This window comes from Schistocerca piceifrons, chromosome X (assembly GCF_021461385.2).
Source record: "Schistocerca piceifrons isolate TAMUIC-IGC-003096 chromosome X, iqSchPice1.1, whole genome shotgun sequence".
In the NCBI taxonomy this organism is placed as follows: Eukaryota; Metazoa; Arthropoda; class Insecta; order Orthoptera; family Acrididae; genus Schistocerca; species Schistocerca piceifrons.
Window position 1 is genome coordinate 14,058,584 of NC_060149.1, and position 24,929 is coordinate 14,083,512.

The 24,929-nt window shown below is 43.6% G+C and overlaps 1 protein-coding gene across 1 annotated transcript in view; it reads right to left on the reverse strand.

Moving 5' to 3' along the window:
• LOC124723228 (probable chitinase 2) overlaps positions 1 to 21,454 on the reverse strand; it is a 278,220-nt gene extending 256,766 nt beyond the window's left edge. The window contains exon 1 of the mRNA XM_047248419.1: positions 21,351 to 21,454. Coding sequence (XP_047104375.1) covers positions 21,351 to 21,414 — 64 coding nt within the window. The 5' untranslated portion in view covers positions 21,415 to 21,454. The remainder of the gene's footprint in view (positions 1 to 21,350) is intronic.
• Positions 21,455 to 24,929: the final 3,475 nt, after the last annotated feature.

Consider the following 24,929-nt stretch of genomic DNA (forward strand, 5'->3'; position numbering starts at 1 on the left):
CGTTGGTACCCAAGAAAGATAGGAGATGAAAATACAACTTAAAAATTATGAACAAGTGTAATTTGAAGTTGGATGACAAACTATGTTGTATAAAATTGTATGTAACCTTTTTCCTTTTCCTTTTCTTTTGTGTTGTGTTGGAAACTATGTATATGAAATTTTAAAGTGATCCTGCATTAAAAAGAGGTCTGTACTATGTGTACTATTATGTGAAACCTTGCTAGTATTTGGTAAAGCTCTGGACTTTGAATTGTGTAATCCAAAACTTTGTATTGTTATGTGAACTATGAACAATGAAAAGAATAACATAGAAGTGTAATGTGGGAGTTACTACGACAAGTATGTGTGGACAACAAATACCCAAATGTCAGTTGTACTTACATTGTGCTTTCTATTTTTTTATGAGAATGTACTTTTTTTATAGTTTATGATTTGAAACCATGTTTCAAAATAAAGTCTGGCAAGTTTTACTGGCACCGCATGTAGAGATCGAAAATTTTGTAACCTCGAGAGTCCGAGCTTACAAAATTTTCCCCTGGGGAAGGGAGGTGCCGCGAATGATAGGAAATAGAGTTAAAAATCAAGTAGGATGTAGGAATGGAAATTCTTGCTACCAGCGAGGCGGACGTGACCGGACGTAGCTTATGTGTAATGTTGACTCTATCTAACAAGAGCGGACTGTGCCACATCACGAGGCGCATTCGGGAGGACGACGGTTCAATCCCGCGTCCGGCCATTCTGATTTATGTTTTCCGTGATTTCCCTAAATCGCTCCAGGCAAATGCCGGGATGGTTACTTTGAAAGGGCACGGCCGAATTCCTTCCCTGTCCTTCCCTAATCCGATGAGACCGATGACCTCGCTGTCTGGTCTCCTCCCCCAAACAACCCAACCCCACATCACGAGACTCGAGATGCAACCCTTGGACAGCGCCGTACGGCCTCACGTGCTAGCGTGTGACACACACGCAATGCTCAAGATTTAGCGTGTGACACACACGCAATGCTCGAGAGTACTGGAAACTTTTAGAACAAGTGGTGCCGGGTGCATTGCCGCTATAAAAAGGCTAGCCGCCATATTGTTGGGGGAGTGGTGGGAGTGATGGCAGTGATGGAGCAGCAGGTCAGTCGGTCAGATGCGGTTTAGCTGGAGTTCCGATGCTGTCAGATCGCAGTGCAGTGCTGCGCAACTACGAGGAGACTTAGACTTATTTCCGTGTAGGCAACACTTAGTCTTGCTATATTGGGACTTAAACTCAGGAAACTATGAGAAGTTGCACTACTAAGAAGGCAGTTAGTAGACTTTGTATATAGAACTGTTTATAAAACGGATGTGCCAGGGGTGCTTCCAGTGTATATATCCTCGTGCACTGATTTACGATTGCATCCAGTGTACCCTGAGATCCCAGCCGAATTCCGTATTCTAACTCGCCCTACAGCCTTCTTTTCAATGGAGCAGGTGCACAGAAGGCAGCCCACGACCACGACACCTCCTGTCAGGTAAGTTCTCTGACGCTCATCCTTGCAGTCGTTCCACTCCCTCTCAGTACTCGTCAGCGGGACACGACAGGAGGAGAAACAAATTTGGTGTCAGATGCGGGGTAAGGGCGGAGAATCAGCATTTCTCTGGTGGAAATGCCTGGAAGGCGGTCCACTCATCCTTGTGAAGCCTAATGAAAAGCATCTTGAATATAACAGCAGCGAAATCGACGTGGAATTCACCGAAGTGGCGTTACTCCGAAAGGCTTGCACCAGGCTACATCACACGTTTATTAACTGGTAGTACAAGCATCAGCCGCTATTTCTTCGGGATAGAGAGCGAAATCCTTGACGTACTACAACTATGAATCTTTATTTTCGATAAATTTCAAGACCAGTTAGATAGGTTTTATGTATAGTTATTACGGGAACTATTTTCTCGCATAATTTTGTCTGTGGATTAAAATGGAGACGGTTGGTACCCCTGAATTACTTTCATAAGTTCAGCTTTCATCATTTCTACATATTTTTAATTTTTTTCTGTCACATCCTGCATTACAGTGCGAAATTTTCGTGTTGTGGTAATAGAGGAGTGAACATGAAACGAAACCCTAATGTACGAGAATGAAACGTTGACTAGCATTGTTGTTTGCCAATATCCTTCGTACACTGTCACATTTATGCGCTGTGTATCGTGTATGAATCCAAGGCACCGCTGGCCTCTTTAATTCTGATGCTTCTTTTTCGTAAAAAATCTAATGTAGTATGCTCTTTTTGCAGGTACGATTTCTCGTATGCGCATAATGACACATTCACTGTGGCTCTGTTTAAAATCGAATCCAGCCGATGGAACAGTTTCTTTGCTAGCCTGCAAGTCCCTTTATGTGTGATGAAAGCTGCGTAGTGTTTGCAAAGATGGTAGTCCTTGTATTATTCAAAATATCGCAGAAATGGTTGTCTGATATATTTTGCCTCGTCTGTTCTTACGGCAAATACCTGCAATTTCGTGTCAGCCCAAACCGAGACCACTCGTCGTGTCTTTCATGCGACTCCCAGTTTCGGCAGAGAGCGTCCGTTTGTTTTCCGTCACAAACAAAATGGTTTTTAAAGCGGAATTGTACGTGCCCATTCGACGGAGCGGTCCCAAATAGCTCTATCGTGATATTCGTTACAGCCGTATGTATTAGTAGGGACAGTAAGACTCGATGAATAATCAGTACTCCGACAGTGAGTGAGCAGGGCAGCGTGGGCCGGGACGGTGCTATCCCTGCAGGAGGACTGGTGATTCTTCGTGTTTTACGGTCCCTCACAATACATATCGACGAAACAAATATAGCAGTACGCTAATTTGGACCACTTTGTCGAATGGGCACGACAAACTGGCCTTTAATTTATTTTATTTCTAACGGGAAACAAACCGATACCTTCCGTCTACACCGGGCGTAGCATTAAAGACGTGATGACCATTGTTTGTTTGGGTAGACTACCACTACACATTGCAAAAGCGAAATTGCAGATATCTCCCGAAACATCAGAGAAAAAGATTCTGACGACTCTTACTAAAGACATCTGACAAACACTGACGGAAAGAAATCGCAGTACCGAGGAGTTATGCGACATAAACGAAAGTTGGTAGGCAGTTTGTACACCGGATAGATGATGTCTGTTCACATTTGATGTCAGTGCTAGTGGCGCCACTGTGAGGATGGAAATCAGGTATGCTTTAAATTCAGGCTGTAACGGTCACGAGCGTCAGTTACTTTTGAGACTGGGCGTGCTGAGCTGATGTTACTCAAGTATGCCTCGAAAGCGACAAAGACGTCATTATCAACAACTTACTGAGTGTGAACGAGGTCGTGTAAAAGGGCTACGAGAAACTGGACGTTCGTTCTGAAATGTTGCAGAAAGACTTGGAAGGAATGTAGCCACTGCACGCGGTTGCTGGCAGCTGTGCTCACGTGAACGCACCGGGCTCCGGACAGCCACATGGCACTACCGAGAGGGAAGACGTCGTGTTCGGCGCATCGTACTGCATCTGCACCGGGACTTGGCACCAGGTGACACAACCAACTCTTACTTCGAGGACAGCTCCGAGCCAGACGCGCTGTACCGTGCGTTCCACTGAGCCCAAACCACTGCCATTTGCGACTTCGACGGTGTCGAGCGAGAGCTAATAGGAGGGCAGGGTGTAGGCCTGTTCTGTTCTGTGGTGGAAGCTGGTTCTGCCTCGGTGCCGGTGACGGTTAGAAGAAGGCCAGTTGAGGGCCTGCAAGCAACCGGTCCGCGTGCTAGACACACTGGACCGACACTCGGAGTTACGATCTGGGATGCGATCTCTTACGACAGCAGGAGCACTCTTGTGGTTATCCCAGGCAACCTTATTGCAAATTTGTACGTCAGTCTCGTGATTCGACCTGTTGTGCTGCCATTCGTGAACAGCATTCCAGGGAATGTTTTCCAAGAGGATAACACTCGCCCACATACCCCTGTTGTAACCCAGCACGCTTTGCAGCGTATCGATTTGTTGCCTCGGCCAGCTCGATTCCCAGATCTGCCTCCAATCGACACATATGTGATATCGTCTGACGGCAACTCCGGAATCATCCACAAACAGCATTAACCGTCCCTGTAACGACCGACCGAGTGCAACTCGCATAGAATTTCATCCCACAAACTGACATCCGGCAGCTGTACCACACGATGTATGCACGTTTGCATATTTGCATCCAATATTCTCGCTGCTACACTGGTTATTAATGCACAAGTATCTCACATTTTTAACGGCTTATCTCGCGCTTACACTGATCTGTGATTCTGCAATGTTAATTACTTAAATATGTTACCTAGACAAATGTAGTCCCGAAGTTTCATTACTTTATATTAATTATTTTTTGGTTTGCGATTTTTCCCCCGTCACATTGTATATGAGACAGCTATTTCTGTAGATCCTATCAGGAAAACAGGGACACTAACATTATGTGGCTCCCTAAGGCATTGTACGGTGTGTGGTGGAGACACTGCTGTACCGACGGAGCAGCGAGATAGGCTCTTTCCAGAGGTTCCGGTACACAGGGGGCGCAAAACCTGAATGAAGAAAGAAGACGAAATAATAATTAACAGGGAGAGGTACGTGAGCCTACCGTTCGATTTTCCTCTCTTTTGCCTATGACAAGAAGAATTTGCTTCGAGCTGCGACTGTAAACGCACGCTGTTGGCACAGCGTCATTTCATCAAAGAAGCATAATGAGCTACTGCGAACACGGTTTATGTTACAGCAGTGCTCTAGGCCCACACAGCTGCGGCCTATCATGTTCGACAGCGGATTTCTTGCTGATACTTCGCTACGGTATTGTACGACCTCGAGGGTCGACATGCGGGTGCTGTAGAAAATATGCTATTTTACCAAAGGCTTCTGATTTTTCCGATTTTTGATAACTGGAATGAGAAACTTCGGTGGAGCAAGCAAGCAAATAAGGTGGAGAGGATATGTCATTTACTTGTCCCTCCAGCCCGTACTTTCTGATTGATACGATCTGTTGTGTAAATAAAGAAGAATTCACAAGTATACCTTCTGTGGCCGATTAATAATATTACGGGAGTTGCTAGTCGCTGTGTCTACAGACAACTATACTCTGTGTACATCTACGTTGAACCCTGGTGGAAACAAAGGTATGCTCTACCGTTCGTCATTGGCTGCACTGCTCAGCCACCTGAGAGTAGATTTTATTTATATATTAGGGATTTTAGTGATCTTCTAGCGCGAATGAAATTCTGACTTGTTCCTTGCTAAATGCTTAACGTATGCGGTTCTTGTATCAAATATGACTGTACACTCTGTTTCCCTGCTCTTCATTGTTGCTAAACCTTCTTACAAAAGGAGCGTACCAGTTCGGTTTTTCCCCTGTCCTATTCCATTCGTGGGTGGTGCACGAGAAGCAAAACTGTCGTAGGGGAAAGTATGGGAAACTTGCGCAGAGGGTAAACATGCGCATTGCTGTTTCTCTGATTTAAAAGCTTTGTTGAACTTTGTAACCAGTGCTACACCTAGCGGCAGGTTAGCGAACTACTTTAGTCTGGTCGCTGGGCCGCCATTACAGTCTCGCGTTCAGTGAGTTTGCAAATGGTGAAATGTGACGTTGTGATCTAATTTGCAGTCCTCGGGATTTAAGACGGTGAGTCTCTATTACGTTGACTAAATTTACTTGTGATAAAGTTAATGCCTGTATGGTATGGGTATGTTTTGACAAGAGTCCTGTTTGGTTGTAATTAGTTTTAAGAAAATTGTGGCCAAAATTTATTTCCAAAACACTATGGGGTAAAGGTGCGCACGGATGCGCACGTTTCCCCTTCATGTAGTTAAATACCAGCAGGCCACCAATGGTTCGTTTTTTTTCTTTGTTCTCAGATGCCGAGAAAGTACGTCCGGAAAACAGAGCAGTACAGTCATACTGTAGACACGCTTAAACAAGCAATACATGCAGTAAGAACAGATGGGAGGAAAATCAGAGAAGTCGGTAGGAGCTTCAGAATACCAGAATCAACAATACGAAAATACCTCGCGAAGCCCATTAACGAGGTAACACAGCCAAGTTTGGAGCGTAAGTCTACTATTCCCGAAAGTGTTGAGCAAGAAATGGTTGATTTTATCGTCCTTCTTGGCAACTTGTTCTATGTCCTAGCCGGCCGGAGTAGCCGAGCGGTTCTAGGCGCTACAGTCTGGAACCGCGCGACCACTCCGTCGCAGGTTCGAATCCTGCCTCGGGAATGGATGTGTGTGGTGTCCTTAGGTTAGTTAGGTTTAAGTAGTTCTAAGTTCTAGGGGACTGATGACCTCAGAAGTTACGTCCCATGGTGCTCAGAGCCATTTGAACAATTTCTATGGCCTAACACCTAAAGGCTTGCGGAAATTGGCATACGATACGTTGAGAAGAATGGTATGAACCACAGTTTCAACAAAGAGAGTGGCTTAGCCGGCAAAGGTTGGATGTACAGTTTTCTTCAGTGCCACCCGACCGTCAGACTGTGGCAGCCGGAAAATACTAGTGTGAATAGAATCAATGCTTTCAGCAAGGAAGAAGTTACTCTATTTTTTGACAATCCGCTAACTTTAAAAGAAAAACTGAATATTGATCCCACAAGAATGTACAACCAAGATGAGACTGGCATAACCGTTGTACACAAAAAGTGTTCTAAGGTGTTTGCTACCAAAGGTTCAAAGAGGGTAGGCGCTGCAACTTCCGCTGAGAGGGGCAGGACCATCACTCGTGTGTTTTGTATGAGCGCTGGAGGTCATTTCACACCTCCTATGATGATTTATCCAAGAAAACGAATGAGTGCAAATCTTCAGAAAAATGGACCGGATGGGGCCATATACTGTCGTTCCAACAATGGGTGGACCAACACAGAACTATTCAATGAGTGGCTTCTTCATTTTAGAAAACATACTCGCCCAACAGCTGATGAACCAGTGCTACTCATACTGGGCAACCACAACAGCCACATTTCCATTGAGTCTTACAAGTTTTGTAAAGAAAACCACATCCACATGGTCTCTCTCCCACCTCTCACGTCCCACCACCTACAACACTTGGACCTAACCTTTTTTGGCCCTCTGAAGAATGCTCTTTCTAGGGAATATGACCTTTTCATGATACGAACAGGGCACCAGAGAATTACTGAGTACGAAGTTGCTGAACTTGTGAAGAGTGCTTTTCTTAAAGTTGCTACATTGTCAAATGCATTATCTGGCTTCCGTGCAGCTGGTTTTCACTCATACAACCCCGACATGTTTTCTCAACTTGATTTTGCCCCAGCTCAAAAACTAGACGAGCTAAGAGTGGAAGCAGCCACAGATTGTGACAGTCCTTCAACATCCGCAGCACATAAGACCCCATCGACTGCTACAAGTCCATTTGAGGGTCTATTTGATGATTCTACTTCCTCAAAATCCACGGGAGGTTTTACTGAAAGCCATAAGACGTTTATGACTTATCTACCAGATTTTGACCTAAATAAGAAATCTAATAGGCCTAAGCCTGCTGAGGTTAAAACAAGAAAGCCCAGAGAAAAGCAGCATTCTGAAATACTAATTAGCACACCCATGAAAATAAAGCTTGAGTTGGATATAGAAAAGAAAAAGGAAAAAGAAGAGGTGAAACAGCAAGGAATTGCCAATAAAAACATAAAAGTTGTTAGAAAGCTTGATCTCGGCAATAGGCCTAAGCCTAATGCAAAAGAAAGTATGGATAAGAAGAGACTTCAAAACAAGAAAAAGGATAATCAGACTTTTGGCAAGAAACACTTACAAAAGAAGGTAAACAAAAAGAAGATAATTGAAGGAGAATCAGACGATTCAGATGTTGACGAAGTTCCACTGTATAATGACTATGAGTCCGATGATATCGACATGGAGCTGTTTGACCCTGGTGCACTTCAAGGAGCCGACGACGAGATTTGCGGACTTTGCGGAGATCAGGGAACTGTGGTACAGATGTACTTTGTGCGGAAGATGGTACCATACAGCTTGTACCGCAAATGATTCTGCTAAAGATTTTATATATATGATATGTGCAGTGAAGGACTTATCTAACTTGTTAAATCTGTAGGCCCCTAACATCAAAGAAAACTTTGCATTTTGTTTGAAAACCAATAGTCCTGAACTATGCTAAAGTTTGTAAAATTTGATTGAAACTTATGTTTAACCTAATCTAACATGTGCCTTATCAATATAATCTTTGGAACAAACCTTGTATTGGGTTTTTTTTTCCTCTCCAGGTATTACTGCGTATCAATTCTTCTAACATGCGCACAATTACCCCACCCGATGCGCACATTTCCTCGACGCTCGAGAAACCGTGCGCTTAGGTAGTGTCTTGGAATTTTGTTTTTGATGTGTTTATTTTTGAATATTTTGGGTTATCTTAATTTTTTGTAGATACTAGTATAGTTGCTCTAGGTTTTGATATAAAATAATCTTTGTTTAACGAAGTCAAAATTTTTTAAAAAGAAGTTCCGCTTAGGTGCGCACGTTCCGTATGAACCCGAAGGTCTCTAGTTTTGGCGTCTTCATTACGTGACATATAGGATGCAGGCGGTAATATGTTGTTTGACTCATTTTGGAACGCGACCTGAGATGAATCCCATAGTGCTCAGAGCCATTTGAACCATTTTTTGACATATTGTTTGCTTTATCATACGTATTAGGTTAATTATGAATGAACACACTTAGTATGCATTTTATTAATTTAACAGCTATGAAGATGTTTAGTACTTGAACGAAACCAGTTAATAATGCAAAATGTGCGCCATCATACCGTTATAAAATATAGTGCACTAAAATTAGTGATAAACATTATATATTTATATGAAATCTACCGCACGTAAGCAGATATGTTGTTCGCGTCTGTATCTGTTAACTATTAGTACAAAACGCTTGCTTTGTCTTATTTGTAACCAATACCAAGTTTATGCCATTTCGTATGTTGTTTCTCAAATATGATTTACAGAAGAGCTGTTCATTTTAGCTTAGCCCAGTAGCCATTTAACAAGGCAAGCAAGTGATGACTATCAGTGAGGGAGATCAGGCTCATAATGCAATCAGCAGCTTATCCGACCTCGACTCACTAGATGTCTGACTTGACGTCCAACGTGGCGTGTAATTAATTGTCGATTAATAAACAGTGATCGTCATCATACTCTTGTTACACTCATAAAATACTACATAAATTGTATACTGTATTTAGGTATGAAAACTGCCTCAACATAATCATTCCCATTATAGCAGTTTCTCTTACCTGGGCCGTGTAACAAGATCATTGCATAAGAATAAAATATCCTTCACATCCCTTTAAAATATAAAAATTTTCGACTAAAACATGTATAAAACGAACTCGCGAAACACACACACGCGCGCGCACACACACACACACACACACACACACACACACACACACACACGCAGGCTCCGTAATAAAAGCTTGTTCTAGGACAATTCTTAAAAATTGTGATAAAATGAGAACACAAGTAAAAAGAGGAGATGCAATCAAAGACTCAGGTGATGATGCCTTGTTAGAAAATTTGGCTATATGCCAGATTGCTCGTAGACTTTGTACTTCGTGAATTCTGTGGCGATCAAAAAGTAGCTGTGTTCGACAGCTGAGTGACGTTTTCGATTAGCAACCGATTCGAAAAGAGTCGTGTCTGGTCGTTCCGATTAAGGTTTTCCGTGATTTGGTTAACATATTTCTTAATGCTCTCTCGACCACAGGAAATCGCTGTATAGTTCCGTGGAGCGTCCCATATCTACAATCGCGAACAGGACAGTGCTGGTTGCGTTCTTTTTTCAGTCTGTAAGCAAAGAATGGTCATTTCAAGTTCATACTATCCGTGCATTGTCAGTTTGCCGTAAGAAAGGTTATTAGCACGTGAAGCTGATAAACGAACTGGCTTAAACCACAGTGACGACATTGGAACATTCAGTTACTATCGAAAGACACAAAACATTGAAGATCTGCGCCCATAGCGAACTATAGTACAGACCACTAAGCATTGTACTTATATGGATTGATGACCTGCAGCCGTCTAGAATGAAATTATAAATATATATTAATACCTTCAGCAGCTTACAGGCGTTGCTACATATCAACGGGGACAGGCGAAAATGTGTGATCCGACCGTGACTCGAAGCCGGGATCTCCTGCTTACATGACAGACGCTCTATCCATCTGAGCCACCGAGGGCACAGAGGACAGTGCGCCTCCCGCGAGACCTACATTCTCACCTAATATGTCCACACACTGCATTCGTAGCGTCCCTACCCAACACACTCATTACTCCTGTAAGACATTCTTACCAAGTCCCGTAAGAGTTCGGGTAGTATGTGTGCATCCGTACAGAAGAAGAAGGTCATGGCCGGTATTGCCAGGACTATATGCTTATATGGATATGGTGTCTGTTCTTTCGGACATGTCTGAATTTGGTTATCCGCGCACGACTCACGGCCAGATCCAAACTTCCATATATCGTCAACCGTATGTCTATGACATGTACGGGCGTCCAAAGGAACCTTGCATCGTAATCAGAATAACACAGGCCCTGCAGTATCACAATCGTTTCATGTGGCACACATATATATCTACATCATACTCCGCAAGCCACCCAATGGTGTGTGTGCGGCGGGCACTTTCGGTACCACTATCTAATCCCCCCAACCCTGATCCACTCGCGAATAGTGCGGGGGAAGAATGTTTGTCGGTAAGACTCTGTATTGACTCTAATTTCTCGGATTTTCTCCTCGTGGTCAATACGCGAGGTGTATGTGGGTTGAAGTAATATGTCATCTGACTCCTCCTGAAGAGTACTGTCCCGAAATTTTCATAGTAAATCTCTCCGTGATGCATAACGCCTCTCTTGTAACGTCTGCCGGTGGAGGTTGTTTAGCATCTCCGTATCGCTCTCTCGCCAGCTAAACGATCCCGTGACGAAACGCGCCGCTCTTCGTTGGATCTTCTCTATCTCCTCTCCTACGTGATAGGGATCCCAGATAGATGAAAAGTACTCAAGAATCGGGCGAACAATCGCCTTATAAGCCACTTCTTTCGTGGATGAGTTACATTTCCTTAAGATTCTTCCGATGAATCTGAGTCTGGTATCTGCTTTTCCGACTATCTGTTTTATATGGTCATTCCACTTAACGTCGCTCTGGAAAATTACGCCTAAATATTTTACGGCAAATGCTGTCTCCAGCTGTTTGTCATCAATAGTGTAGCTGTACAGTAGTGGATTTCTTTTCCTACGTATGCGCAATATGTTACATTTATTTCCCTTCAGGGTTAACTGCTAGAGTCTGCACCATTCATCAATTCTCTGCAGGTCGTTCTGCCAATTCTTACCATATTCTGGCGTTGATACTTAGGTATAAACAACTGCATCATCTGCGAATAGCCTTAAAGAGCATCCAACGCTTTCTACTAGATCATTTATATTTATTGTGAACAGCAACGGCCCTACCACACTTCCCTGTGGTACACCGGATATTACCTTTACATCTGTCGATTTAGTACCGTTAAGAGCGACGTGTTGAGTTCTGTCTGCAAGAAAGTCTTGAATCCAATCGCAGGTCTGCTCCGATACTCCGTAAGCACGTTTTTTTTTTTTTCATTAAACGGCAACGCGGGACGGTGTCAAATGCTTTACTGAAATCAAGGAACACGGCATCAACCTGAGCACCGTTTTCCACTGTGCTGTGGATCTCATGAAGGAACAGAGCGAGCTGAGTTTCGCAGGATCTCTGTTTGCCGAATCCATGTTGATTTTTATAGAGGAGCTATTCATTTTTCAAGAACGTCATAATTCTTGAACATAAAACGTGTTCCATTATTCTACAACAGACTGACGTCAACGATATAGGTCTATAATTGTGTGGCTCTGTCTTACGGCCTTTCTTAACTATGGGAAAGACCTGCGCTTTTTTCCAGTCATTAGGTACCTTTCGTTGCTCAAGCGATCTACGATAAATTACTGCTGGAAGGGGAGCAAGTTCTTTCGCATAATCGTTACAGAGTCTTATAGGTATCTCATCTGGCCCTGAAGCGTTTCCACTGCTAAGCGATTGTAGCTGCTTTTCATTTCCGCGATCGGCTATCTCAATATCTCCCATTTCGACGTTAGCACTACGATTGAAAGGAGGGACAGTATTACGATCTTCCGTGGTGAAATAGTCGCAGTCAAAAATATATATTTTATGAATAAAAATCCGTCGACTGTGAATATTTACCTCGTTAGACTTTATTTCCGACACAGATTAAATTTTAGATCGGCCGGCTGGTGAGCCGTGCGGTCTAACGCACGGTGGGAAGGAGCGCCTGGTCTCCGGCGGACTTGTGTCGAGGTCCGGCGAGCTGGCCAGTCTGTGGATGGCTTTTAAGCGGTTGTCCATCTGCCTCGGCGAATTCGGGCTGGTTCCCCTTATTCCGCCTCAGCTACTATGCCGGCGATTGCTGCGCAAACAAGTTCTCCACGTACGCGTACCACGCAAACATAGGGGTTACACTCGTCTGGTGTGAGACGTTTTCTGGGGAGGGGGGAATCCACCGGGGGCCGAACCGCACAATAACCCTGAAAGAGTGGTTCAGAGTGGGGCGGCGGAGGGATGAAGTGGACTGCGCTTGCGGACCACTGCGGCTGCGGCGGGGACGGAGCCTCTCCGTCGTTACTAGGTCACCGGTTAACATACAATACAATACAAATTTTAGATCTCATTTCAGATATGAATCGCTAATAAAGCTTAGAAACTGAAATATAGGTAGCTTTATTGTTAGATGTGTTAAAAAGTCCATCCGATCGCCACGCCTTCTGCTGCGAACAGCAAAGCCTAGGACTTTTTCATAGTTATAATAGTTGCTAAATGCATCACATATATGTTATCTTTTGCTGTATTTATTGCATAATATGCGCCATCACCAATTGTAGTCTTTGTTCTTCTTGTCCGAAACGAATTTCTTAAAATAGTAAGGGGCATCTTTTATGCTATATACATAAATAAATTCATAAAGTTTACATGAGCACAGGTCGTTTTATTTGATTTGCTTTGCCGTGGTATGTTTCCTCATGCAACTATAAATGACCATTTAGGTTTCAAGGATTAGAGGTCCTCGTAACTTCACTCAGTGACTACAAATCGTAATGTAGCTAACACTTTTCCTCACAGCTTACAGCATCTCTCACGACTGTATTCTTTTTTCGTCAAATAAGATTTGATGAATTTCAGCAGATTCGAAAAGCATGTTTCAGTCATTCTTAATTTATTCTGAAAATCATCGGCTCCCAGCTCCGTAAGTCAGCGGAGGGTGGGAGAATTTCTTCCTGAGCATTAGCCATTTCTTTGCCCACGGCTTTCTCTCGGCGTTCTTCGGCCTTTTTAGAACTAAAACAATCAAGGCAAATCCCAGTTTTTGTGTCCTTGTAATACCAAGCGGGATCTCGTAGAACACAGCCTCACTGAGCGTAAGGTTAACAAATGGTAACCAGCGATAGGAACAAGGATTCGCTGTAATCGCCGAGTGCTGTCGGCCGGGACGCGTGTAGGCTGCCACGAAATTGGTCGGTTGGTCGGTCGGCCGATAAATTGGTGGGAGTGTAGGGACCTTAAGAAAGTTGAAAACGGAACACCTCGAATGGAACCTCGATCAGTGGTGCGCGGTTCTCTTCGTCCAGAGTACAGGAATTGTGTGATGCTTGGTGATCGTCGTGGACGAAAGTGAATGCGGCCAATACCAATGCAGGGAGGTGGGGCAACCATGTTTTGAGCCGGTAATACACACTGATATCTGGAGCCTCTTTCGCTGTCAAGGGTAATTTGAGGCCTGTGCAGTGTAGATGGTTCAAATGGCTCTGAGCACTATGGGACTCAACTGCTGAGGTCATTAGTCCCCTAGAACTTAGAACTAGTTAAACATAACTAACCTAAGGACATCACACACATCCATGCCCGAGGCAAGATTCGAACCTGCGACCGTAGCGGTCTCGCGGCTCCAGACTGCAGCGCCAGAACCGCGCGGCCACTTCGGCCGGCGCAGTGTAGATGTTTCTACTTTTTAGGCCTTTATTTGTAGTTCAAACAAATTCTTCAGATTATTATGTCGTGTGTGCTTCTATTAACTCTTTTCTTTTTAAGTGAATGTGGATGTCACGAAAAATTGAGGCCGAGCGGTTCTAGGCGCTTCAGTCTGGAACCGCGCTACCGCTACGTCGCAGGTTCGAATCCTGCCTCGGACATGGATGTGTGTGATGTCCTTAGGTTAGTTAGGTTTAAGTAGTTCTAAGTTCTAGGGAACTGATGACCTCAGATGTTAAGTCCCATAGTGCTCAGAGCTATTTGAAGCATTTTGAACTAAAAATTGATATATTATTTTTATTTTCTCCTAAAAGTTTCAGTAGTAAATTTCATCATGTACAGCTGTAATAATGATGGTCAGTGTGATAAGATTTACTCGTGCTCTAGTACAGTAGTTTTCAGTCGGACGAAAGATGAAGTAAACTACGAGTTAGCGGCGTTCCTGACGAAGCAGTAGGAAAGCACCTCCCAGTAAGAATCACTCGGGGGCCTGCAGACAATGCAGAACACGAGAGCGAGAGAGAGAAGAGCTAATATCACAGGTGTTCATTGCAAAGTGCAATTTTGAATCCATCCTGATGCAGTCGCTTTCATCCTCGCGTCTTCACTGTCGACATTATATTAAGAGCAGTGCGGTCGGTGAAATTTATTATAGATACTAATTTCTCAGTTACGTCTGTAAATAATGCTGCTCTAATACAGTAGTTTTCAGTCGGGCGAAAGATGAAGATGTAAGGACGGCATGCTTTTCTCACGAAAAGTAAACTACGAGTTAGCAGCGTTCCTGACGAAGCAGTAGGAAGGCACCTCCCAGTAAGAATCACTCGGGGGCCTGCAGACAATGCAGAACACAGTAAGCATCGACTTGTAGACTATCAATATACGTACAACTAGATGATTACTTCGCAGTTCTGACTGAAGTGCTTAGCAGATAGGATGCAAGACACCACTTCAACAGCGCGTGGGAAAATGGCAAACAAATTTTTTTTGTGGTAGGTCTGATTTCTTTTTTTATCGTAGAGGTCCTTCCTGTATATGTAAGTGGAGGACAGCAAAAATTTCGTGAAACGATTTCGCCCCAATTGAGGTTACTTTACTTTTAATGATTGCTATCCCAACATGTTTATTATAAGTGTGACACTCTTTCCCTTATTTTGTGATATGTTTTGAATCCTACCTTGTAAGTATCCGACACTGCTCAGCAATACTGCGAACTTACCAAAACGCAGGAAAATAGTTCTTATGACCACAATATTAACGAGTTACAGTTGAAATCGATTGATCCACACAAATTCCTAGGTGTAGCAGTTTGAATGGGAATGATATGGAATGATCTCATAGACTCAATCGCAGGTAACGCTAGTGGTAGGCTTCCGTTTACAGGCATTATACTGGGAAAATGTAGGCAATCCACAGAGGGAGGAAGGAAGATTACTCCCGTCCACAACAAGATCATCAGGCGTTAATCACAAGTTCGGATTAGGGAAGGAAATCGGAAGTACGCTTTCAAAGGAATCACTTGGCATTTGCTTTAAGCTATTCAGGAAATCACGGAATTTGTGAACACAATTAAAAAAAAACACTCAACACTCAATAACCATTCAAATTATCATAAAAATTATAGGAAGTAAAAATTCAAGAATGATGAGGTGTTTCCAAAAGCTGCTAATCTGTGTAGCATACAGCTATGCGACTTTTGGAAACAAACCATTCTCGACTTCCTAATTGTTATAATTTGTATGATAATCTGAAAGGTTGTGGAGTGTTGAGTGTTTTTTTTTTTTACTGTTACTCAAAATGTCTCTTAGCTGTGGTTACCCTCCCCACAAAGATGTTTGTACAAACCTAAATTTGAACCGTCGTCCGCTTCAATGCGAGTCCATTGTGCTAACGACTGCACTACGTCGCTCGTGTCTACAAAGCGGACTGGTTAACAATATACTCGTGCGTCCCTACTTACAATATTGCTCATGTCTGTTTGATCCATACCAAATAACAGCAACGTATAGACCAGTTCCAGTCATATTAATGTGACCACCGCACATGTTCAAAGTCCAATAACCACTCACAGGCGCAGGTGGCAGCACTAGCAGTGGAGAGAATATAAAGTATGTCGAAAGGACTACGGGAAACAGTGCGAAATGGAGCGATTTATCTGACGGCGTTTCTGGGCCAAGGCTGGAAGCTTTTCAGAAACTGTTAAGTCTGTAAACAGTTCGCGTTCTGCCGTGATTAAAGTATAAATGGCGCTATTCAAAACCGGCGCTGAGGCAAATATGGTGCATCACGGTCCACGGATGACGGGGGTGCGTAGAAGTTACGGGAGAACAGACGTGCAACTGACCGTACAGATGAACCGAGGGGCCGGCCGGTGTGGCTGAGCGGTTCTAGGCGCTTCAGCCTGGAGCCGCGCGACCGCTACGGTCGCAGGTTCGAACCCGGCCTCGGGCATGGATGTGTGTGATGTCCTTAGGTTAGTTAGGGTTAAGTAGTTCTAAGTTCTAGGGGACTGATAGTGCTCAGAGCCATTTGAACCGAGGGGCTACCAACAGCGTCTCCTCAGCGTACGAGCAGGCAACCATTCTGATTGCTGTTCATCGGCGACTAAGGCTGGAATTTGCGGAAGTGGACGTCCAATGAATGACGACAGGTGTCCTTCTCAGATGAAGTACTACGCTAAGTCCTACCTATCAAACAGTCCACAGTGATTTGCAATGTACGTAAATTTAGGATAAATATAGATTCTAGAATCACCGGTCGGGAGAGCCTCGTGTTGATCACATTTCCCTCCGTATCCGCATCCGGTGACGCCTACGGGCTGAGGTTGACACAGCGGCCGGTCGGTGCCGTTGAGCCGCCAAGGCCTGTTTGGACGGTGTTTGTTTGTTTGTATAGATTCTAGAATACGACAGACGAGAGTGGTGTAAACCTTTTTTTTTCAAATTTGTTGCACTTTCTAAATGTTCTTCGAATAAAAGTCATCTTTGGATCACCTTCCTCACTGTATTTCTTATACGATCATTCCAATTGTAGTTGTTCCTAAGAGCAATCCGTAGACATTTGCTCCAATCGATAACTTCTAAATTTGTGTCACCTGTCATGCAGCAGAAATTCGACAGTATTCTCGTTGCACTAATGGGCAGGATCTAACTTTTCAAGATCAACTGTCGCTTTTCGAACCATTCAAATACGTTGTCTAAATCATTAGTAATTCGTTTGGCACCTTTTGTAACTCATCTAGGCGGTAAATGATGGCACCACCGGCAAATCTTTTATTTGTCCATTTAATGGCACGCGAAGACGAGAAACAGTAGCCAGCGGTTTCACAGGGCACTCCACGATTCTCAAACACAAACAAAAAGCCCGCGGAAAGTAGAAAGTGGCGCTGAGAGCAGAGCCGAGCCGCACCGGAGTGGTCGAGCAGGTAGTGAAGCGTGTGGTGCCAGCTAACGGCAACCTGGCGGACAGGAAGAGCCTGCCAGTCATGAACACAGCTCGAGGAAAATGGAGCGTATCGCGAAATCATTCCTGTTTGCAGCCAATGAATAGCAGCAGTGATTACGTTGCGCTGCTTTTTGTAACTTTTTTGATATCTCACTTCATCCCGTGTAACTAAACACGCAGAACGAAAATGTCGGTGGAGCTGTAACAAACATACATCGTCCAAAGAAGAAAATATGTGACAGGGTTTGTATCTTCCAAAAATCAGACCATTCTTTTCTCCTGTTCTGTATTCGGCACTTCAGACAGAGCCACAGAGCTGTGTTTATAAACACGAGTGCGTTGTTACTGGTAACGTTGTGGTATCGAGTTTCGTTGACAGACGTGAGCTGAGCATCTTTCTCTGTACAGGGTGATTCAAAAGTCATGCCCCATAGGACTATATAGTATTCAGATGTATGACAGAAACTGTCATCCGAAGCAAAAAATATATAGTAAACATGGGCTCTAAAATGCATACCTTATGAGCTATGAACACTTATTCGTCTTCGGTACTGTGAAACGAATCTCTTCTACTGCAAGGAGCTAGAAAGGACCAAAATAAGAAAAAAAACTGTACAGTAAATGCTGACTTTAAAATGCATACCTTAAGAGCTGTGGGTACTTCTTCCGCAGAAGAAGTGTTTCGCAGTAGTGAAAATGAACAAGTGTTCACAGATCCTAAGGCAAATATTTTAGTTAGCTCATGTTTACAAGGTTATTTTTTCTTGTTTTGGTTCATACTACCTCCTACCAAAATATGGAAAGTAAAGAGCTTGCAATACAAGGGGTTTGTTTCACAGTTTCCAAGATGTGGTCATAGCTCTGAAGATATACATTTTGGGTCCCATGTTTACTTGACGTTTTTGCATCGAGTGATTGTTCCTGTTATATCCCTAAATACGACTTCGTTCTATGGGCTAGGACTGTCGACTCACCAATGTACCATTGTCCAATGAGAGATGACTTTTGAATCACCCTGTATACGAGCTTTTCTTTCGGCTACATCCTGTGAGACATGTCATTATTTCAGTATCGGTGGGAGACTGTGATATACTGAGAACAGCTCATATGTGTCGTCATCAATCATCATCTATGCCGTAATTACAGAGAAATCTTGCTTTACGAGAGTATCAGCGAGTCTTTTGTGTCGATGACTTGATAAGATGTGTGGCCACACCTCTGGAAATTGAAATATTTTTCTGACGAAACAAGTAACAACGAAAGTATCCCAAGGCAATGTATATAAATGATGACGGCGGTAGCTTGCTGAGGATGTTCACAGACTATACGAGTGGGTATTGGCAGTTTGCAGCGGAAGAAAACTGTAGGAAGACCTCCGAGGATCGACGCTTGCTGCTGGGACTGGCAGTTGACCATCAAGACCAATAAGTATAACGTACTGCGAATAAATAGACGGGAAGACCCATTATTGTTTGATTACACCATTGACGATCATTCAGTGGAAAGAGTAACAAACGTAAAGTATCTAAGAATACCCGTTCGGAGCGACATAAAGTGTAAAGACCACATAAAAAATTCAGGGACAGTTTCCAGGTAGGAGTAATAGAGTAGATGGAGAAGATCTAAATAAGAGCTGCGCGTTTCTTCGTGGATTCATTTAGCTAGCGCGAGAACGACATTAAAAGAGACGCACTGGGCATTATGGGGATATTTCTGTTGGAATTCCAAGAGCATACGTTCGAATAAGAGTCAGACAACACATTACACACACATCACCACGACTGGAGATTCAGAGAAATTTGAGCATATGTAGCGGCTTACCAACAGCTGTTCTTCCAATGTACCGAGCGAGGTGGCGCAGTGGTTAGCACACTGGACTCGCATTCGGGAGGACGACGGTTCAATCCCGTCTCCGGCCATCCTGATTTAGGTTTTCCGTGATTTCCCTAAATCGTTCCAGGCAAATGCCGGGATGGTTCCTTTGAAAGGGCACGGCCGATTTCCTTCCCAATCCTTCCCTAATCCGAGCTTGCGCTTCGTCTCTAATGACCTCGTTGTCGACGGGACGTTAAACACTAACCACCACCACCAATGTAGTATTAGTGTATGGAAAACGAAAGGCGAGAAATGACGGTGGTACTGCAGGTTCACTCAGCCACACGCAAATGGCTTGTAAAGTATACATGTAGATAGAGATTCTGCGCTAAACGTTTTGCCTCCTGCCGACATTTAGTCTACGTCTGGAATGAATATAGTGACCTTTCCGGCACCGTCGGATGCATTCAAAACAGACAGTTCGGAAGTCATCCATCGTGGTCACAGACGACGATCAGAAAAACTTGATTGTTACACAACCAATACAAGCCTAAAACCTGATCCCGGTTTTTCCATACAGTTGTCATCACACCATTCAGTGTGACGTTCAATTCGTATTTCATCGATTTCGAGACTAATATAGTCTTATTTTCTGGTACCTAACATGCCTAAAAAATCGAGTGTCATAAGTGCTACTCGTGTTCGTAAAGAAAATGTGGACGCCATTAAAAATCACCCATAGTGTCAAATTTAACACGATATACTTTCCACATAACAATATCTACCAGCATCAGGAGGAAGTCAGGCGAATTCCGTGGCACGTTAATACATGATTGGGATTGTACAGTCTTGAAGTCGATCGTACACGAACGGAACATCACGATAACTTGTGGGATACAGCTGTACGGAGAGACTGACAGGACTAAATTAACGAACAATTGGGGAACAGGTTTGGATGTCCTGCCCAAGAAGCATTTCGTTCAGCGATAAACTGAGTATTGCTAGCTGTATACTCTGTAGTTGCCGGAATTGTTGGGATAACCCAGAAGCTGCACTGGCGCAGTGGTTAGCATCTAAGCGCACATTCGAGAGGGCGACAGTTCAGATCCCATCCAGAGTTATTGGCTATAGATGCTGATAACTGTGTCCAGTCACTTAGGAAATATTTGTCTGACTCCATTAATTAGTTTTGGTACATTTTCAGGCTGATCTTCGTAAGGAGCGCGGTTGTATATTCACGTTTGTACTCGATGTACTGGGGGCTGCTCCTTGCGGCAGTATGAGAGGTATCCGTGTTAATATCCACCAGGTAGCTAACATTTTCATCACGTACCAGCCAGTCACCAGAAATCCGCCAGCATCCCTCCCGTTCTGTAAAACTGATGTATACCACCACAGTTACCAGCCGGCCGAAGTGGCCGTGCGGTTAAAGGCGCTGCAGTCTGGAACCGCAAGACCGCTACGGTCGCAGGTTCGAATCCTGCCTCGGGCATAGATGTTTGTGATGTCCTTAGGTTAGTTCGGTTTAACTAGTTCTAAGTTCTAGGGGACCAATGACCTCAGCAGTTGAGTCCCATAGTGCTCAGAGCCATTTGAACCATTTGAACCACAGTTACCTGTATTTACCGTATATTTAGTTGACAAAGTCACGCTATTCTATAGTATCTGTCAGGGATACGATGACCCGCCCGGATTTAGGTTTTGACGATTTCCCTAAATCGCTTAAGGCGACGGTATTCTACAGTATCTATCAGGGATACGATGACCAACCCAGATTTAGGTTTTGTTCGATTTCTCTAAATCGCTTAAGGCGACTGCTGGTACGCTTCTTAAGGAAGGACACGGCTAATATACTTCCCTGTCCTTCGCCAGTCCGAGCTTGTGCCGAACGCTAATGATGTCGTCGTTGACAGTACGTTAGACCCTAATCTGGCTTCGCTTCACGAGCTGCGACCAGAGCTCGGCCGCTATTTGAGGAGCAGCTGGCAGGAATGTACTTACGGGGAGACGCGGCGAAGGCGCCTGCCAGGAAGGCGAGCACGACAAGCGGCGCGAGCTGCTGCATCTCGTCCACTGGCGCGGTTGGGCGCGCGCTGCCTGCACGGCCGCACCGTTACGTGACGTCACAGCCGCCCCCACCCCGCCCACGACGGCGGGCGCGCCTCCCTCTGCCGTCCAGCCTCACCGCCGTCCACACCTGTTGCTCTGGCGGCCTGCGCAGTCGACGTTTTAAAACGCGGAAGCTACCTTATCTGTCCTGTAGACGAGCGCTGGTCAACTCGTCCGTCAGTCACGTGTGATAACGCCACATGTCTTCGGTTGAAGTTATCGGTGATAAAATACAGGAAGCGAAAGGCTATCTACAACATGTACAGAAACCAGGCTGTAGCCATAAGAATAGAAGGGCACGAAAGGGAGGGAGGCAGAGCTGTAGCCTGTCCCCAATGTTATTTAATCGAAACATAGAGGAAGAAGTAACGGAAACTGAAGACACATTTGAAACGGAAACTGAAGTTCAGGGAGAAGAGACAAAACGTTTAAGGTTCGCCACTGATATGGTAATTGTGCCAGAGATGGCAAATCGCTTATCCCTCTTACTACTGGGACATTTTTATCTGACTGAGTACCACCTCCCCCCCCCCCCCCCTGTGATCATATAGACCCCAAGTAATTTACACCAGATATATAGGCAGTATTTTAATGAAATAACGTAAAAACATACATTACAGTTGTTCATTGTAATAGTGATGATTCTATTTCCATAAATATTACGTTCAAGAAACAAAAAGCAATTTAGATTGGATTCATATTGACACCAGTGATACTCAGTGCAAAGAACCAAGAATAAATTTTACTCTACTGTAAATATAAAGCTGAACAAAACATTGTTGGAAACAATTGATTCGGAGAGAGAAAGCCATATATTAAAAAAAAAAAAAAAACAGCTTCGGAAACAAGGGAGATATGATTTACCAACATGCTTATGGGGTCATATTGACCCAAGTGGTACAAGGACGGATACAACAACAGCTGATGCAAGAAACTCTGGCAATGGATGCTAAAATAAGTGGGAAATAAGATTTTCATTATTGCAAGTGTTTTTAGAACATGTTTTTTGCTCGCGTATCATGTCGTTTCTGGAAACCCAGAATCTACTATGTAGGAATCAACATGGATTCCGGAAACAGCGATCGTGTGAGACCCAACTCGCTTTATTTGTTCATGAGACCCAGAAAATATTAGATACAGGCTCCCAGGTAGATGCTATTTTTCTTGACTTCCGGAAGGCGTTCAATACAGTTCCACACTGTCGCCTGATAAACAAAGTAAGAGCCTACGGAATATCAGACCAGCTGTGTAGCTGGATTGAAGAGTTTTTAGCAAACAGAACACAGCATGTTGTTATCAATGGAGAGACGTCTACAGACGTTAAAGTAACCTCTGGCGTGCCACAGGGGAGTGTTATGGGACCATTGCTTTTCACAATATATATAAATGACCTAGTAGATAGTGTCGGAAGTTCCATGCGGCTTTTCGCGGATATGGCTGTAGTATACAGAGAAGTTGCAGCATTAGAAAATTGTAGCGAAATGCAGGAAGATCTGCAGCGGATAGGCACTTGGTGCAGGGAGTGGCAACTGACCCTTAACATAGACAAATGTAATGTATTGCGAATACATAGAAAGAAGGATCCTTTATTGTATGATTATATGATAGTGGAACAAACACTGGTAGCAGTTACTTCTGTAAAATATCTGGGAGTATGCGTGCGGAACGATTTGAAGTGGAATGATCATATAAAATTAATTGTTGGTAAGGCGGGTACCAGGTTGAGATTCATTGGGAGAGTGCTTAGAAAATGTAGTCCATCAACAAAGGAGGTGGCTTACAAAACACTCGTTCGACCTATACTTGAGTATTGCTCATCAGTGTGGGATCCGTACCAGATCGGTCTGACGGAGGAGATAGAGAAGATCCAAAGAAGAGCGGCGCGTTTCGTCACAGGGTTATTTGGTAACCGTGATAGCGTTACGGAGATGTTTAATAAACTCAAATGGCAGACTCTGCAAGAGAGGCGCTCTGCATCGCGGTGTAGCTTGCTCGCCAGGTTTCGAGAGGGTGCGTTTCTGGATGAGGTATCGAATGTATTGCTTCCCCCTACTTATACCTCCCGAGGAGATCACGAATGTAAAATTAGAGAGATTAGAGCGCGCACGGAGGCTTTCAGACAGTCGTTCTTCCCGCGAACCATACGCGACTGGAACAGGAAAGGGAGGTAATGACAGTGGCACGTAAAGTGCCCTCCGCCACACACCGTTGGGTGGCTTGCGGAGTATCAATGTAGATGTAGATGTAGATGTAGATGTAGATATAATAGCTGTTAAACATAACATTTATCATTCTGTTTTCATAAATGTTACATTCATGATTCAGACAAACAATTTAAGCTGGGGTCGTACTGTCCCAGTGGCACTCAGGGAAAAGACCATGGAAAAAATTTAATATTTAGTAAATATAAAAATGAACGAAACATCATGGTTTACGATCAACTCGGAGGGACAAACTCATATAATTTGAAAATAATGGTTTTGGAAACAAGGGAGACATACATTTACTTTGTGTTTATAGAGTCATATTGACCCCAGTGGTACCTGGAAGGTTAAAGGATCAATTGAACTGAATATATCCTGTCCTGGCTGGAAGGTGATTAGTAAAACAAAGGAGAGTAGTCGAAATAAGTCAGGTGATGCTAGGGTAATTACACCATTGGCCATTAAAATTGCAATATTAGGAAGGGTAGCAAACAGCGAAATTTTACTTACTGTGCAAAGAAAGTATAGCATCCAGAATTCGGTTGTGAAGGGAGAGTTCACAACTTGTCACTGTCTCTCGCCCCCACCCCATCCCCAAAATATAACTCGTTGTCATCCTCGTTTTAATGTGTTACAGATACCTAGAATTTTAATAATAACAATTAGATATATCAACTGTTTTATCAACGTAATAATAACAATAAATTGTTTAATTACAATATACAGGTTGTCCCATAAATCTTGACCACCCTAAATAACTGTTTGTCCAGATTCATATTACAAAATGATTGCCTTCGTTGTAGCTTTGTTTTTTTTTCATAAAGATATGAATAGTGGTATGACTTTGTTAAATGGCACCCTGTATTTTTTATGCGGTAATTCATTTCCTCTCCTAAAGACCTATTCAAAAATGTATCACAGTGTGTCATTCACTGAAACACAACGTTATTAATTACATAACACAACATTGACGTTGACACTCCCAGCGCTTAGTGCAGGTACCCGGGGTAATGGAACACATCCACGTGATGACGTTGACAGAGGACAAATGCAAACATAAGTAGAATGCACATCTGTCATTCCGTCAATCATCGTCAGTTCAAGAGTTGTGCGAGTAGAATGTACACCAGCAAAGAGAAGATAGAAATGCTACACATCTATGGGGAATGTAAGTTAGCAGAACAGTAACTGCAATACTGTTTTCTTATGTACGTGTACATTTAGTACAGTATTTTAGTCCTTTTAATACTGTCGTGTAGAGTAGGCA